This window comes from Rana temporaria, chromosome 8 (genome assembly GCF_905171775.1).
Source record: "Rana temporaria chromosome 8, aRanTem1.1, whole genome shotgun sequence".
Lineage (NCBI taxonomy): Eukaryota > Metazoa > Chordata > Amphibia > Anura > Ranidae > Rana > Rana temporaria.
In genome coordinates, this window is record NC_053496.1 from 1,237,739 (window position 1) to 1,255,732 (window position 17,994).

The 17,994-nt window shown below is 49.9% G+C and overlaps 1 protein-coding gene across 9 annotated transcripts in view; it reads right to left on the reverse strand.

Moving 5' to 3' along the window:
* ZNF384 (zinc finger protein 384) overlaps window positions 1-17,994 on the reverse strand; it is a 68,759-nt gene that overhangs the window by 18,224 nt on the left and 32,541 nt on the right. For 5 of the 9 annotated variants that reach the window (XM_040361176.1, XM_040361179.1, XM_040361178.1 and 2 more), the window contains 4 exons: window positions 15,307-15,374; window positions 11,664-11,904; window positions 10,213-10,519; window positions 7,437-7,661 (listed from right to left, as the gene is read on the reverse strand). In XM_040361176.1, the coding sequence (XP_040217110.1) occupies window positions 7,437-7,661; window positions 10,213-10,519; window positions 11,664-11,904; window positions 15,307-15,369 (836 nt within the window). In that variant the 5' untranslated portion in view covers window positions 15,370-15,374. The remainder of the gene's footprint in view (window positions 1-7,436; window positions 7,662-10,212; window positions 10,520-11,663; window positions 11,905-15,306; window positions 15,375-17,994) is intronic. The other 4 variants (XM_040361177.1, XM_040361180.1, XM_040361173.1 and 1 more) reach the window with 1 other exon arrangement.

Consider the following 17,994-nt stretch of genomic DNA (forward strand, 5'->3'; position numbering starts at 1 on the left):
ACCATGCGGTCAGATTCCGATGCAGAAACTGACCGCAACGCACTGTGTTGGTGCAGACCTGCATCTGCTGTGAACTGGCCCTAAAAGGCTGCAGTAATTGTAGCTGCTGACTTTTATTATTATTTTTTTTGCAGGCGAAACTCCACTTTAAGCATTACTTTCATTTATGAATTATAAGCCATGCCAGATTATTATTTTTTTTTTTTATATATATATCTTTATGTAAACAGCACATGTGCAGAAAGAACAAAGATATAACCTAATGAAACCTGAAGCTGGAAGGATGCGGCTGTAAAGAGCAATGCTGTGATATATGCGGAGAACACTCATATTATTAGTATTCATCTGATAAATTAAGACCCCTTTCACACTGGGGCATTTCTCAGGCGCTTTGGCATAAAAAAAAAAAAAAATAAAAAAAAGAGCCTGTAAAGCGCATGAAAGAAGCCTCACCTGCAATCCCAATGTGAAAGCCCTGAGTGCTTTCAGAGCCCTTTTACACTGCCAGCGCCCAAAAACGCTGGTAAAGCGCCACCAAGACCCCTTTCACACTGGGGCGTTTTTCAGGTGCTCTGGCGTTAAAAAGGCTCCCTCAATGGGAAGGGGGTTTTAGGAGCCGTGTATTCAACACACTCCTAAAGCGCTGCAAAGAAGCTGCTTGCAGGACTTTTTTTTACGTCCCCTGCCAGCGCAGCGCCTCAGTGTGAAAGCACTCGGGCTTTCATATTGAGGCTTCTTTCAGGCGCTTTAAAGGCGTTTCTTTTAACGCTAAGACCCCTTTCACACTGGGGCGTTTTTCATGCGCTTTAGTGTGAAAGCACTCGGCCTTTCACATTGAGATTGCAGATGAAGCTTCTTTCAGGCACTTCACTGGCGCTTTTTTTAACGCTAAAGTGCCTGAAAAACGCCCCAGTGTGAAAGGGGTCTTAAGGCTGGGGATATAGCACTAAAAATAACGCCTGCAAAGCGCCCTGAAAGAGCCGCTCCTTTCACTCCAGTGTGATATCCCAAAGGGTTTTCACACTGGAGAGCGACGCTCCAAAAAAGTCCTGCTAGCCGCATCTTTGAGGCGCTGTAGAAACGGGGGAATACACCGCTTCTAAAGAACCCCTGCCCAATGAAATCGATGGGTAGCTGCTCCGAACCGCTGGAAACACGCAGCTGCAGTGGTGCTTTGCAGGCGGTTTTAACGCTAACAGGGGTTAAAAGCGCCCCGCTAGTGCCCTGAAAAGGACCGCCTAACGCCGATATACGTCGGCAGAATGGCACAGCTGGGAACAATCACGTACCTGTATGTGATTGTATAATGCCCAGCCGTGGGTGCACGCCCGCGACCCGTTCCAAAGCTCCGTGACCGCGGGACTCGCGGACCTGATCGCCGCTGGAGACCCGCGATCGGTCCCCGGAGCTGAAGAACGGGGAGAGCTGTGTGTAAACACACCTTCCCCGATCTTCACTGTGGCGCCGTCATCGATCGTGTGTTCCCTTATATAGGGAATCACAATCGATGACGTCACACCTACAGCCACACCCCCCTACAGTTGGAAACACAGATGAGGTCATACATAACCCCATCAGCGCCCCCCTGTGGTTAACTCCCAAACTGCAATTGTCATTTTCACAGTAATAGTGCATTTTAAATGCATTTTTTGCTGTGAAAATGACAATGGTCCCAAAAATGGGTCAAAATTGTCCGAAGTGTCCGCCATAATGTCGCAGTCACGAGAAAAAAAAAAAAAAAAAAAAATCGCTGATCGCCGCCATTACTAGTAAAAAATAAATAAATAATAAAGTAAGTAAATAAATAATAAAAATGCAATAAAAACGATCCCCTATTTTGTAAACGCTATAAATTTTGCGCAAACCAATCAATAAGCGCTTATTGCGATTTTTTTTTTACCAAAAATATGTAGAAGAATACGTATCGGCCTAAACTGAGGGAAAAATGTGTTTTTTTATATATTTTTGGGGGATATTTATTATAGAGAAAAGTAAAAAATATTGCATTTTTTTCAAAATTGTCGCTCTATTTTTGTTTATAGCGCAAAAAATAAAAACCGCAGAGGTGATCAAATACCACCAAAAGAAAGCTCTATTTGTGGGGGAAAAAGGACGCCAATTTTGTTTGGGAGCCACGTCGCACGACCGCGCAATTGTCAGTTAAAGCGACGTAGTGCCGAATCGCAAAAAGGGGTGGTCCATTAGCTGCATTTTGGTCCGGGTCTTAAAGAGGGAGTTCACCCTATAAATTATTATTATTTTTTTCTAGCATTAAATTAAGCATAGTAGCGCGAGCTACAGTATGCCTTTATTTTTATTTTTTTGCCCCGTACTCACAGTGTAATCCTATAGTGAAGATTCCGGCTCCCCGCGGGGAATGGGCGTTCCTATCCAGAGGGAAGATGATTGACGGCCGGCTCTGGCCCGTCACGCTTCTCCGGAAATAGCCGAAATAGGACTTGGCTCTTCACGGCGCCTGCGCATAGTCTGTGCGCAGGCGCCGTATAGCGCCGTGAAGAGCCGAGACCTATTCCGGCTATCTTCGGGGAGCGTGACGCGCCATAGCCGGCCGTCAATGCTCTTCCCTCTGGATAGGAACGCCCATTCCCCGCGGGGAGTCGGAATCTTCACTATAGGATTAAACAGGGAGTACGGGGCAAAAAAAATAAATAAAGGCATACTGTAGCTCGCGCTACTATGCTTAATTTAATGCTAAAATGTTGTTATTGAGGGTGAACCACCGCTTTAAGTGGTTAAAATATCGGCACTTTACCGCCGACGCCCCAGTGTGAAAGTCGCCTAAATGTGTTTGAATCCTGACATTCTACGGCACTGCTGGACAGCTACAAAGTCTGGTGTATTTCTGGTTCTGTTACTTGGACTGTCACGTAGCAGATAGTTCAGTTATTGATCCGTGTATAATATATATATATATATTCATCTTCTGGGAAGGAGGCTCCTATGACAGTGAAGAAAAAGGCAGATAGGAGCAGATAACAGAGGACAGCGGGGGAGGGGAGCTATGGAGAAGCAGCGTGGAAGGAAACGAGGATCATCTCTATATTAGACACAATGAAGAGCAGCTCAGGATCACATGACACATGAAGGACGACACACACGTGATAAACAGAAACAACGCATCCTGTATGTGTGACACACATGACAATATATAGAAGGCACATGGAAAGGTTAGGAGACACAATGTCTGAATGGAAACGCTCCCTGTGTACAATCTACACAACATCACATCAATATCACTTATCTTACACCCTCCAATGATAGCCACGTACAGCAAGATTCCCATCGCGCCAAATCTGCTACATTCATCTATTGTGGTCTGTCTCTTTAAGGGGGGGGGAGCTGCTGTCAAGTATAAAGTGAAGGCACCCAGAGGCAACTTTTATTGCACCCGCTTTGCCCGAATGCCAAGCTGCGGAGTGTTCAGTACTTGCGGACGTTTGTCTGCTCCTCCCACATCACATCCTTAGACCCCTTTCACACCGAGGCGCTTTTCAGGCACTTTTGGGCTAAAAATATCGCCCATGAAAAACGCCCCTCCCCTGCAGTCTCAGTGTGAAAACCCCAAGTCATGTCACACTGTGACACGGACGTAGAGACCGGTCATATGTGTGCCCTTGAGAAACGGGGCATGTTGTGGACGGCCCAGCGCGTAGCTAAAGGCCGGCACACGCTCGATGGCCGAACATGGGGGGACTAAAAGGATCGAGGATCCAGCCTGTCACCCAGTCGGCAGTTGATTGTAGATCCCAGGATCCGAAAATGCAGTAAAAATAAAAGCGACAAAATCGCAGAAAAAAAAAAACCTCCAGAGCACATGGGCCCAGAAGAGCCATGTCTTCTCCTAACGCTAGGCAGAAAAAAACTGGGGCTGCATGAGGCAGAGAGAGAGAGGGATGTACCCGGGGGACCCGCCCCCTGGGAGGTACTGTACTGTGCAAAGTGTTTTAACACTTAACGTGCCGTTTTCTGTCTAGTTAATCTCCTAAAAGGGAGGATAATACCCTAAGGTCAATTGCTGCTGTGTCCGTCCATGAACGGAAAAGAAAAATAAAAAACTGCGAGCTGCTGCTTTGGAGCGGTGTGTGTACACCCCTCCTCCACCGCTCTAGTCCATTGAAATGAATGGGCAGCGCGGCCGAACCGCTGGCAACGTGCGCTTTGCTTGTGGTTCTAACCCTTTTTGACCGCTAGCGGGGGGTTAAAAGCGAATAAAGTAAAACCTTGGATTGCGAGCATAATTAGTTCTGGAAACATGGTTGTAATCCAAAGCACTTGTATATCAAAGCAAATTTCCCCATAAGAAATAATGGAAATTCAAATGATTTGTTCCACAACCATTTATTCACAAGTCCTTCCGTTTATCGTCCATATAAAAAGATTATAGCGATGTGATTGGTTGTGTGACCAGAAAATGTCCACAAATGGAAGCCTTTATAAGGAAATTAGAAGCAAAATCCCGCAGGAACTCCAGAGTATAGAAGAGAAGAGAGGCGCCTCTAAGGCGGCGTACACACGACCGAGTTTCTCGGCAGAATCCAGCAAGAAACTCGATGGGAGACGTATTCTGCCGAGAAAACCGGTCGTGTGTACACTTTTCACCGAGAAACCCGTCGGGAAACTCATCGAGCCAAATAGAGAGCATGTTCTCTATTTCCTCGTTGGGCAATGGGAAAATTTGGCTCGACAAGTTTTTTGACAGCCGAACGAGAAACTCGTCGAGAAAAACGATGCGTTTTGCCTGTCGAGTTTCTCGGACGTGTGTACGGGGCCTAAGTGTAGCAATAAGTTGCTAAATGTTGTCCCTTCATTAAAAATGTAACCATATTACTACACTTAGAGGCTCCTCTCTTCTCTTTTATAGTTGTGACATGACGCTACTCTTATATCAAGACATCGCTTGTATATCAAGGCAAAATGTATTAAAATATTTTGTTTGTCTTGCAAAACGCTCTCAAACCAAGTTACTCTCAAACCAAGGTTTTACTGTCCCCCCCTGCAAAAACAACGCTAAAAATAGCGGCACTTTACCACGACGCCGCCCCAGTGTGAAAGGGCTCTAACTGACTGGTGAGGCAACTCATCGTAGTGAGTGATGGGACATGAGAAATGTCTAAGACCTCTTTCACACTCGAGCTTTTTTTCAGGCGCGGTTGCACTAGCAGGAAGTTACAAAAAGTTCTGCAAGCGGCATCTTTGGGGCGGTGGAGGAGCGCTGTATGCACCCCCTCCTTCACCGCCCCTGCCCATTAAAAAAAAAACGAGTGGGCAGTGCTGCCGAAGCACCTGAAAAGCGATTCGGCAGCGGTGCTTTTCTAGTGTGAAAGGGCTCCAAGGAAGGGAGGGAACAAGCTGACACTACCAGCAAGTGCTGAGGGGATGAGAGACACCGCACCAGCGAGTGCGAATGCCTTAGAAGCACAGCCCAGTATTCAGGTGGGGGGGATAAAAGTTGCTGAAAGCGTGCGCCGTCACCGTCAGCTCCTCGTTTCTTTGTGAACCTCGCACGGCATCTGAATCGGAAATCTTGCTGCACGTGGCTAATTAAAACACAAGCCCAGGAAACCGACATCCTTCATGCTACTGAGGAACTGTAAGGCCCAATGTGCACTGCTAGCCGATGACCACATTATGGAAGATAGGGGGTGCAATCTCTAGTTTGAGAGACCAAAGGCCATCTTGGAATACATGATCTAGCTCCCCAATGCAAACAATCTTTTCTAAGGCCCCTTTCACATGGGGCGGATCAGTAATGATCCGCCCCGTGAACCTCCGCTTGCTCAGTCCCTGCACACTGTGAATAAAAAAATTAAAATAAAAAAAATATCTGTAGGTCAGCCCAAGACGGCCCCCCTCCCACGGCGGGAAAGAGTAGAGACCCAGGTCCACAAATAACTGGATGATTTTAGGCCACAAATCCTCTCATGATGGCAGTAAAAAGGTCAGCCAAAAGGGCAGAAGAAGTGGCCGTTGACGGAACAGATTCTAGGAGCAGAGGGGCCGCGTGATTTTTAGCAATGTCGGCCAAAACAGCGAGCCTAATGCATGCAGGGAAGGCTCTTTCTTTTATTAGCCATTATCCAATCCTCCTGTAGGGGGCAGTATAACCTAAAAGGTGAAAGACTTCTAGTGTAGACTTTGATTTCTGTGTTTTTTTTTCGGGTTATCAGGTACACAAGTAATTCTGCTTGTGTAGAGAATGTGAAGATAGTATTGGGAAACGAGGTTGTGGTGCTCCTGTTCCAGAATACTCTAAGGCCCCTTTCATGCTGGGGCGGGGGTCGGCGTTAAATCGTCATTTTTAGCGGCGCTTTAATGCCAATTTCGCAGGCTAATCTGCCGCTAGCGGGGTGTCCTTTTACCACCGCTGGTGGCCGAGAAACTGTAAAAACCACCACAAAGCACCTCTGCAGAGGAGCTTTGCCAGTGATCCAACGATGCGGTTCCAGCTATCGAGATGGTTCCAGGCGCAATCCTTGCCGACTGAAATCACCGATCCTCCAGGGCGACGTGGAATTTGAGGTAAGTGGCCAGTCGGCCTCACGCCCTTGCTTCGCTCAGACGGCTCGCTATGCTCGGACGGCTCGCTATGCTCGCTCGGCCTCCTGGCTCTTTTTTTAACATCCTCCAATCCACGGGGATGTTGAGGAATGAGCCTGGATGCCGGCCGAGATTCGGAGATTTACGTCGGCAAGGATTGCGCCTGCGCAGTTCTTACAGGAACCATACTCGACAAGTCACCGGTGATCTAGCCGTGTGCCCCATTGATTTCAATGGGCAGGAGCGGAGGAGGAGCGGTATACACACACCGCTCGAAAGATGCGGCTAGCAGGACTTTTTTTTTACCGTCCTGCTAGCGCACCGCTCCAGTGCGAGAGCCCTCGGGGATTTGACACTGGAGACACAACAGCGGCTGTTTCAGGTCGCTTTGCAGTTGCTATTTTTAGCGTTATAGCGCCTGCAAAGCGACCCAGTGTGAAAGGGGTCTTACATATGCCCTAGTCAATAAAAGTGCATCAAAAAGAGAAAATTCTGTAAGCCAATTAAGAGTTAAAATATGGTAGCAGGCAACGGGATCCTGCGGTTCCTCAGAAGCTGAATGGGCGCAGATTTCCTATTCTCGCTCTACACGTTACTACAGAAAGAACTGCCCAGTCATGTTTGTTGGCCTACAGGAGTAAATAGGAGGTAAAGCGAACATATATGATGAAAATGGTGATCATGTATGTGTCATGTGACAATACTCAACAAGCTAATACATCAGTACAGAAGATCATAATACAACAACAAACGTTCATATTTATCTATAATCTACTTGAATTGAATTGGGCAGAATTAAAAGAACTGATCTATTTCCCTCCCTTTCTATATTTCCAGCCCAAGGCCCGTCCTTGGACCAAATCCCCAGCTTGTCTTACCGTGTGTGCTGCTGGAGGTGGGAGAGCTGGCGGAAGGCTTTCTGACAATAGCTGCAGGTGTAAGGTTTGGCCCCCGAGTGGATGCGCACGTGCTGGGCCAAGTAGGAGCTGTTGGCGAAGGTTTTCGAGCAATGCGGGCACTTGTGGGGCTTGGCCTCTGTATGCGACTTTGAGTGAATCTGCATCTCCGACTTGGAAAAGAAGGTGATTGAGCACATGCGGCATCTGCAACACACAAAACGGGTAGAGTGTTAGCTCTGGAGGCAAACTGGTGTAGTTACATAATAAAACAAGTGATCACGCTGAATGGCACATGCTGAGAGCAATACAAAGGATTCCAATTTCCTAGTTACCTGACTGAATCCTGATTCTATACATTCAAAAGACAAAGACCCAGAACAACCGCAGAGAAAATGAAGTAACTATTCCCGATTTGCTCCAGGTCAATGTCTTCCAGGCATCCGCTATTTTAACTATTTTACTCATAGGATGGTGGACGGTCACAGGATGGTGGGCGGATGACCTGGGCTGTCACAGGATGACCTGGGCTGTCACAGGATGGTGGGCGGATGACCTGGGCTGTCACAGGATGACCTGGGCTGTCACAGGATGGTGGGCGGATGACCTGGGCTGTCACAGGATGGTGGGCGGATGACCTGGGCTGTCACAGGATGGTGGGCGGATGACCTGGGCTGTCACAGGATGGTGGGCGGATGACCTGGGCTGTCACAGGATGACCTCGGCTGTCATCGGATGGTGGTCGGATGACCTCGGCTGTCACAAGATGGTGGGCGGGTGACCTGGGCGGTCACAGGATGGTGGGCGGATGACCTGGGCTGTCACAGGATGGTGGGCGGATGACCAGGGCTGTCACAGGATGGTGGGCGGATGACCTGGGCTGTCACAGGATGACCTCGGCTGTCATCGGATGGTGGTCGGATGACCTCGGCTGTCACAAGATGGTGGGCGGATGACCTGGGCTGTCACAGGATGACCTGGGCTGTCACAAGATAGTGGGCGGATGACCTCGGGAGTCACAGGATGACCTCGGGAGTCACAGGATGACCTCGGCAGTCACAGGATGACCTCGGCAGTCACAGGAGGGTGGGCGGGTGACCTGGGCGGTCACAGGATGACCTCGGCTGTCACAGGATGGTGGGCGGATGACCTGGGCTGTCACAGGATGGTGGGCGGATGACCTGGGCTGTCACAGGATGGTGGGCGGATGACCTGGGCTGTCACAGGATGACCTCGGCTGTCATCGGATGGTGGTCGGATGACCTCGGCTGTCACAAGATGGTGGTCGGATGACCTCGGCTGTCACAAGATGGTGGGCGGATGACCTGGGCTGTCACAGGATGACCTGGGCTGTCACAAGATAGTGGGCGGATGACCTCGGCAGTCACAGGATGACCTCGGCAGTCACAGGATGACCTCGGCAGTCACAGGATGACCTCGGCAGTCACAGGAGGGTGGGCGGGTGACCTGGGCGGTCACAGGATGACCTCGGCTGTCACCGCATGGTGGTCAGTTGAGCTAGGCTGTCACAGGATGACCTCGGCGGTCACAGGATGGTGGGCGGGTGACCTGGGCGGTCACAGGATTACCTCGGCTGTCACTGGATGGTGGGCGGATGACCTAGGCTGTCACAGGATGACCTGGGCTGTCACAGTTCGAGCACCCACCCGTGCACTGTGGGTAAGATGACCAGCGTTGCCACCATCCATTAGAACACTAAGCCCCGGTTCACACTGCTGTGACTTACGAGTTCAAAGTCAAATCGCGCCCCATTAACTGCAATGGAGCCGTTCTAATCGGTGTGGCTCAGGTCGCAGGTTCCTGCACTACTTTGGTGCGATTTCAAATAGAACTTGCATTGACTTCTGTTGCATGCAAGCTGCGATGAAGCCGCGCAGGGATGTCGGATTCAGCCAAGGATCGCACTGAGCTGCAGGAATGAAGCCGTGCGAGTTTTCAGCTGAACGCACACGATTTCACTCCCGCATGTCAGTCCCGATTTCACAGACATGTGTGCGGGTTTCTGCACAGATGTCAATGTAAATCGCAGTCCGAAATCGCAAAAAGTAGTACAGAAATTACCGTATTTGTCGGTGTATACCGCGCACTTTTTTCCCCTTAAAATGAGGGGAAAATCGTGGGTGCGCGATATACGCCGATACCCGCGCTGTGTTTGAATGGCGCCGCCGACATATACCGAGCGCAGTACACTCGGCCAGGCTCGGCTCCGCTCGCGGTCACGCCATGTGCCACCTCCTAGCCTTTATGCGAGAGGAGACGAGTGTGGCTGAGCGTGCCCGAGTGTACTGCGCTCGGTATATGTCGGCGGCGAGAAGCGGGGATCGACTCAAACAGTGCGAGAGAAGCGGGGAGGACACCACCAGGGCCGCAGACATACGCCGGAAAAGGCCGCCAATGGACGCCGGGCAAGACACAGACGTGGGGCATTCAAACTAAGTATTTTCTTTTTTTCCTGAAATTTCCCTTCCAGGTTGGGGGTGCGCGCTATATGAAGCCGGGGCGCGCTATATGAAGCTGAATACGGTACTTTCTGAAATTATGCCATTGACAGCCATTGCTCAAGTCACGTGGAAGTCACACAGGGATGCTGGAGTCAAAGCCACGTGGAAGTCGCGGCAATGTCAACCCGGGCTTACAATATTGTACCCTCTGGCCATGCAGCTTTACCGGACTTTGGGCTTGTACCATTTGCTTCCCTTTTATTGTGTGTACACATTGCAGTAATACCGATCCCCACCTGTACATCTTCCCATCTTTAGGGTGATCGTCGTCATCTTCATTAGACAGGTCATAGGGGTCATGTAGCTCCGGTAGTGTGGGTTCCGGGATCCGCTTCTTCTTACGGCCACGTCCCGTCTTTTGGTGGCCCCCTTCTCCCATTTCTGCAAGCTTGGCCTTGGTGAGCTCAGACACGACTTGTAGGGTCTGTGTGCCGGGCAGAGTGGATACGATCATGGTAGACGGGGCAGAGATGGGGAACGCCTGGCCCGATGAGGACGGGGTGGTTACCAGAGATCCAGAAGGAGAAGTGATCACCAGGCCGGCTGTGTAGAGAGCAAAGAACAAATCACAAAATCAGAATCCAACATGGCGGCGGCGGCAACATCAAACACACTTCACAACAACAAAAAATAAATTAAAAAAAAATAGTTTTTTTATTGTTGGGCTTTACATATCAAAGTTTCACCCCAGAAATATCCCTTTCCTAAAGAATCAACTTTTACGGGATTCCGACCGGTGATCTGACGATATGGTTCCGGCTATCGAGATGGTTCCTGTAAGGACTGCGCAGGCGCAATCCTTGCCGACGGAAATCACTGAACCTCCAGGGCGACGTGGAATTTGAGGTAAGTGGCTAGTCGGCCTCACGTCTTCGCTCCGCTCGCTCGGCCTCCTGGCTCTTTTTTTAACATCCTCCAATTCACAGGGGTATGTTAAGGAATGAGCCTGGATGCCGGCCGAGGTTCAGGAGATTTCCGTCGGCAAGGATTGCGCCTGCGCTGTCCTTACAGGAACCATCTTGATAGGGGGAACCATACCAACAAGTCATTGGCTCCTGTACATTTACCTCGGCAGAATGTCACGGCTGGGCAAAGCAACGTATATTTACCTGACTTTGAAATTTCCGCCGTGTCAGCAGCTGCAGTATTTGTAGCTGCTGACTTTTAATATTTTTTTTCAGCGGACATCCTCTTTAACCCCTTCAGCACCACCTACAGGTTAACCCCTTCCCTGCCAGTGTCATTTTCACAGTAAACAGTGCATTTTTATAGCACTGCTCGCTGTATAAAATGACAATGGTCCCAAAAATGTGTCAAAAGTGTCCGATGTGTCCGCCATAATGTCGCAGTCAAGATTTGGATTACAAGCATTCTCCTTGAACGGATTATGCTCGTAATGCAAGGTTCCACTGTGTATATGTGCATGTATATATATATATGTATATATATATATATATATATATATATATATATATATATATACACACAAACGTCTATCTATAATCCAGTGCAGCAGGGCCACACTGAAGCAGTAAAGCTACAGGAGACGGTCTGGAAGTAGTCAGGGAGGACTTCCCTTCCCTACACTGACCACCTCACATTATGAATAGAAGAGAACAGGGAGGTCAGGGTAGGGAGCGGCTGTAATTTGGGTCTCTGATCAGAGAACAGAAGTGAAAGGTCTTACCTGCTGTCATGATCCCCGTGGTGGGGACCGGGAGGACCGTGATGTTCTGTGTGACAGAAGCTTGGCTGTGCGGGATTCCATGGATCTCCACCTTGTTCTCTCCATCCACACTGATCCCAGCGGGCAAAGACACGGACGTCGGCACGGTCAGAAGCGTGGGGTAGTGTGTGCTCAGGCTGCATCCCTTCTCCTGAATCAGCTGCTCCTTCACTTTGTTCAGAAACATGGAGTTGTCTATCTGCTAAAATGAATGACATGGAGTTATCAATATGCCAAGAGGCTCTGGAAGACAGAGGGAGATCAGCACAGGACAGGAAGTGACATAGTGCTGACAGGAAGTGACATAGTGCTGACAGGAAGTGGCATAGTGCTGTCAGGAAGTGACATGGTGCTGACAGGAAGTGACATAGTGCTGACAGGAAGTGACATAGTGCTGACAGGAAGTGACATTGTGCTGCATGACATGCAACTATTAAAAGTCTATCTCCAGGAAAAAAAGTAAATTTCTGCAATACATGAACATTTCCATATTTTATCCCTTAATAGAGAAGTATGGCTTTCCTTTTTTAGCTTCATCCTCTTCCCTGCGAGTTCCCAATACATTTTTCTTCCAGCACTCTGAGAAGTGCGTCCTTTGGCTCCATACACACCGGCTTTAAAAATCTTGGCTTCTACAGGAGTTTTTGTGTTCTTCATATAGAAGCAGCTTTATGTTCTCCAATGTTCTCCTACGTCTCCCAATGTCCTCTCCTACGTCTCCCAATGTCCTCCCCTACGTCTCCCAATGTCCTCCCCTACGTCTCCCAATGTCCTCTCCTACGTCTCCCAATGTCCTCTCCTACGTCTCCCAATGTTCTCTCCTACGTCTCCCAACGTCCTCTCCTACGTCTCCCAACGTCCTCTCCTACGTCTCCCAACGTCCTCTCCTACGTCTCCCAATGTTCTCTCCTACGTCTCCCAATGTTCTCTCCTACGTGCCCCCAATGCTCTCCTACGTCTCCCAATGTCCTCCCCTACGTCTCCCAATGTTCTCTCCTACGTCCCCCAATGTAGTATCCTACGTTTTCCAATGTCCTCTCCTACGTCTCCCAATGTTCTCTCCTACGTCTCCCAATGTTCTCTCCTACGTCCCCCAATGTAGTATCCTACGTTTTCCAATGTTCTCTCCTACGTCTCCCAATGTCCTCTCCTACGTCTCCCAATGTCCTCTCCTACGTCTCCCAATGTCCTCTCCTACGTCTCCCAATGTCCTCCCCTACGTCTCCCAACGTCCTCTCCTACGTCTCCCAACGTCCTCTCCTACGTCTCCCAACGTCCTCTCCTACGTCTCCCAACGTCCTCTCCTACGTCTCCCAACGTCCTCTTCTACGTCTCCCAATGTCCTCACCTACGTCTCCCAACGTTCTCTCCTACGTCTCCCAACGTCCTCTCCTACGTCTCCCAATGTCCTCTCCTACGTCTCCCAACGTTCTCTCCTACGTCTCTCAACGTTCTCACCTACGTCTCCCAATGTCCTCACCTACGTCTCCCAACGTTCTCTCCTACGTCTCCCAATGTCCTCTCCTACGTCTCCCAATGTCCTCTCCTACGTCTCCCAACGTTCTCTCCTACGTCTCTCAACGTTCTCACCTACGTCTCCCAATGTCCTCACCTACGTCTCCCAATGTCCTCACCTACGTCTCCCAACGTTCTCTCCTACGTCTCCCAATGTTCTCTCCTACGTCTCCCAACGTCCTCACCTACGTCTCCCAATGTCCTCCCCTACGTCTCCCAATGTTCTCTCCTACGTCCCCCAATGTAGTATCCTACGTTTTCCAATGTCCTCTCCTACGTCTCCCAATGTTCTCTCCTACGTCTCCCAATGTTCTCTCCTACGTGCCCCCAATGTTCTCCTACGTGCCCCCAATTCTATTCTATGTGACCCAATGTTCTCCTATGTGTCCGTACACATTAGGACCATTACTGTATACAGCGCTCCCAAAACACCCTCCCTATTGAAATGAATGGGCAGTGCAGTGCGTCCGAAGCGGCTGAAAAGCGGTTCAAAAGCGCCGCAACACGGGCACTTTGAACCCCTTCTTCGGCCGCTAGGTTAAAAGTGCCCCGCTAGCCGCCTGAAAAGTGCCGCTTAAACAGCGCCGCTAAAGCAAGCGGCCCTTTAGCACTAACGTGGCCCCAATGTGACAGTACCCCAAGTGTCGGATATAATTTGTTTGGGCCAGCTTGACCCAAATTAACTCGTCGAGGGCCGGTTCACACTGGTGGGCTGTGCGAGATCGCATGTGATTCGCACCGCAAATCACATGCGATGTCCGTGTGATACGATTTCAGCCATACAGGCTGAAATCGCATTCAAAACAAACTCGCACAGGACCCTTTTTTTGCACCGCACCAGAATCGGATCGCATGGGTGATCACCTATGCCAAAGCTCGACAAAATCTGTGTGCCCAGTCGCAATTGCGACAAGAAATTGTGACCTGGCGCCCGCTGGTAATTGAGGCCGCGGCTTTGCAGCCTTCACAGAAGGAAGCTTAGGCCTGCAGAAGGCCGCAAAGCCGCGGCCTCAATTACCGCCGAGAGCGGGATCCTGTGTCTCCGTGCGCCCCCACCCCCCTCTCGGTGCGATCGTGGCGGGCCCGGGCCCGCCAGTAATTGAGGCCGCGGCTTTGCGGCCTAAGCTTCCTTCTGTGATCTGGCGCCATCTTGTGGTGGCCGTTGGCATTACAAGTAAAACAGCAGTTCTAATGTGCCATCTCCTTCCCTCTAATTAGAACCTCCAAACATTATATATATTTTCTATTCTAACACCCTAGAGAATAAAATGGCGGCCATTGCAATACTTTCTGTCACACCGTATTTGCGCAGCGGTCTTACAAAAGGCACGTTTTTGGGGAAAAAATACACTTTTTTAAAATAAAAAATAAAACAGTAAAGTTGGGCCAATTTTTTTTTTTTAATATTGTGAAAGATAATGTTACGCCGAATAAATTGATATCCAACATGTCACGCTTCAAAATTGCGTCCGCTCATGGAAATGGCGACAAACTTTTACCCTTTAAAATCTCCATAGGCGATGTTTAAAAAATTCTACAGGTTGCATGTTTTGAGTCACAGAGGAGGACTAGAGCTAGAATTATTGCTCTCGCTCTACCAATCGCGGCGATACCTCACATGTGTGGTTTGAATACCGTTTTCATAAGCGGGCGCTGCTCACGTATGCGTTTGCTTCTGCGCGCGAGCTCGGCGGGAACAGGGCGCGTTTTCTGGCTCCTAACTTTTTTAGCTGGCTCCCAGATTCCAAGCAAATTTGTCAAACCCTGACCTATGCGATACGATTCATGCCCGAACTGACAGTTGGCAGTGCGATATGCGAGCTGAAATGGGGGTGTCATTAACATTGTATGGACGATCCCGGCAGTTGGCATAGGAGTGTGAACTGCCGTGCGAGTTGGGCGCGATGCGGCAACCCGCAGTGGATTCGCAGGGTCCTCGCATCGCACTCGTGTGAACCCGGCCCAAAGGGACAGTGAGGCTGGAGATGATCTTTCAGTGAAGATTTTGCCCCGCCCATGCTCAGTAAACGATGGAGCTTTTCATATTCAGAGAAGAGAATATTTGGCATGGAAATGGGCGTGTACTTACTTGTCCGGAAACTGTGGGGACCGCTGGCCAGAAGTAGGAGGAGTTGAAATGGGACTCCTCCATGGCTCCTGTAAATAGAATGCAGGCATTAGTAATTATTACAGAAACAACGCACTCATCTAGAACGTTTACATCCGGAAGATTTACCCCCCCTCCCCATGACCAGGCCATTTTTTGCTATACGGCACTGCGTTACTTTAACTGACAACTGCGCAGTCATGCAACGCTGTACCCAAGTGAAATTTATGAAGCCCCCCCCCCCCCACACAAATCTTTTTTGGCGGTATTTGAATCTTGTGCATTTTTTGCACTATAAGCAAAGAAGAAGTTTAAAATAAAAATATCCAAAAACCAAAAAAATTATGAAATCAAAATTTCTTTATCAACTTATTCCAATATGTATTCTTCTACATGCTTTGGGTGGGAAAAAAAATCCCAATCGGTGTATCCTGATTGGTTTATGTGAAAGTTAGCATGGGATCTACAGGGGAACCCCGGAGTATAATCCGTTCCGGGAGAACGCTTGTAAACCAAAGCGCTCGCATATCAAAGCAAGTTTTCCCATAGAAGTCAATGGAAAAGAAGATAATTTGTTCCACATTGACTTCTACAGGGGATCCCCGACTTACGAACGCATTGGGGACTTTCCTCTGGTTTGTAATCCGGAAATGTTCGTAAGTCGGCCTGCGCATGCGCGAAACGGCAATTACGGACATTTCTGTCATTTTCCGAGGCTCTGTCTGGCCGTGCAATGCGCAGAGCGGCACACGGCCCGCGCAGAGCGGCACACGGCCCGCGCAGAGCGGCACACGGCCCGCGCAGAGCGGCACACGGCCCGCGCAGAGCGGCACACGGCCCGCGCATCGTCCCGTTCGTGGAGTAGTTCGTAAGTTGGGCGTTCGTAAGTCGGGGACCCCCTGTATTGTATGCAGTACCACAGGTGGGGGGGCACCAGAGAGACTCGGAAATACTCTGAGCCGCTTGGAGAGAACCCCCTCCCCCCCCACTCTTACTATTTGTCCTGTTTTCCATTATCATTGAAAGTGAAAAAAAATCCCCAGAAAAGTAATGGAGGGGAAATGTAACGGGGACACTGAGAAATTCATTTAATTTGCAGGGGTTTCCTCTCACTTCCTGTTTTGGCTATGGAACAGGAAGTGAAGGGAAATCTCCCCAATGGGACACAGATGGTAAAAATAAACCTTACAGGTAGAGGTAGACCGATATGGGTTTTTCTCTGGGCGATGCCGATATCTAGAAATCGGGGCGGCCGATTTTTTTTTTTTTGGCAGGTGACACTGGCAGACACCAACATGTGGCACTGGTTGGCACTCATTGGCAGGTGGCACTAATAGGCACTGGCAGGTGGCACTAGTTGGCACTGACAGCTGGCACTGACTGGCAGGTGGCACCAATTGGCACTGATTAGCACTGGTAGACACTAACAGGTGGCACTGATTGGCAGGTGACACTGTCAGGTGGCACTAATAGGCACTGTCAGGTGGCACCAATAGGCACCGTCAGGTGTCACTAGATGGCACTGACAGGTTGCACTAGATGGCACTGACAGGTTGCACTAGATGGCACTGACAGGTTGCACTAGATGGCACTGACAGGTTGCACTAGATGGCACTGACAGGTTGCACTAGATGGCACTGACAGGTTGCACTAGATGGCACTGGCAGGTGGCACCAACAGGGCAAATGGCACTGGTTGGCACTGATTGGCAGGTGGGACCAATTGGCACTGATTGGCAGGTGGCACTAATTGGCACTCACTGGCAGGTTTCACAGCCGATAGCAGTGTGAAACTGCTCTCTGCAGCGCAGCAGTGTGTGAAACTGTATGGTGAGAGAGGAGCCGACCAATTCAGCGTGATGTTGGAGGTGGGCGGGGCCCAGCAGCTATCCAGCCAATGATTGGGCTGTTTAAGGAAGGGGCGGGGCAGATACCTGTATAATACAGGTATTTTCTCCCACTTCCAGGGGAAAGATCGCTGCAGTATCCGCGGCAATTTACGCCATGTCTGGCCCCCATCTCCGCCCCCCCGCTGGCTTCTGTAAGACACACAGGCCCCAGAACAGGGTTCGACAAACCCCGGGCACCAGGTCGCATTTGCGACTAGAATTAGCGACCTGGGGCGGCACATCTGTGGTATCTTGTGTCTCCGTCTAAGACAGGTATTTGCACCCACTTCCGGGATTACAGAACTGCGGCAGCCATGCCCCTACCCGCAGCCCCTGCTGTCTTCTGGGAAACACACTGTTCACAGGAGAGAGCGGGGACCAGTGACGGCGCCGCACTCGCGCAGTAGGGAACCAGGCAGTGAAGCCGCAATGCTTCACTTCCCGATTTCCTAACCGAAGATGGCGGCGGGTGCAGCCGAGGGACGAGCGGCGTGCTTCTGAAGCGCTGCCCATTCATTCGAATAAGCAGGGGCGTTTGGGAGCACTAAAATACAGAGCCCAGAAACCGCCCCAAAAGATGCAGTCCGCTTGCAGGACTTTTCAGAACGTTCTGCAAGCGCACCAACCAGGTGTGAAAAGTCACACTAGAATGAATGGGGAGGCGGTTTTATGGCGCTTAGCAGAGGCTATTTTCAGCGCTCAAGCACCGGAAAACCACCCTCGGTTTGAAAGGGGGTCTTACAGGATGTAATAAAATATCTAAAACCTCTTTCACACTGAGG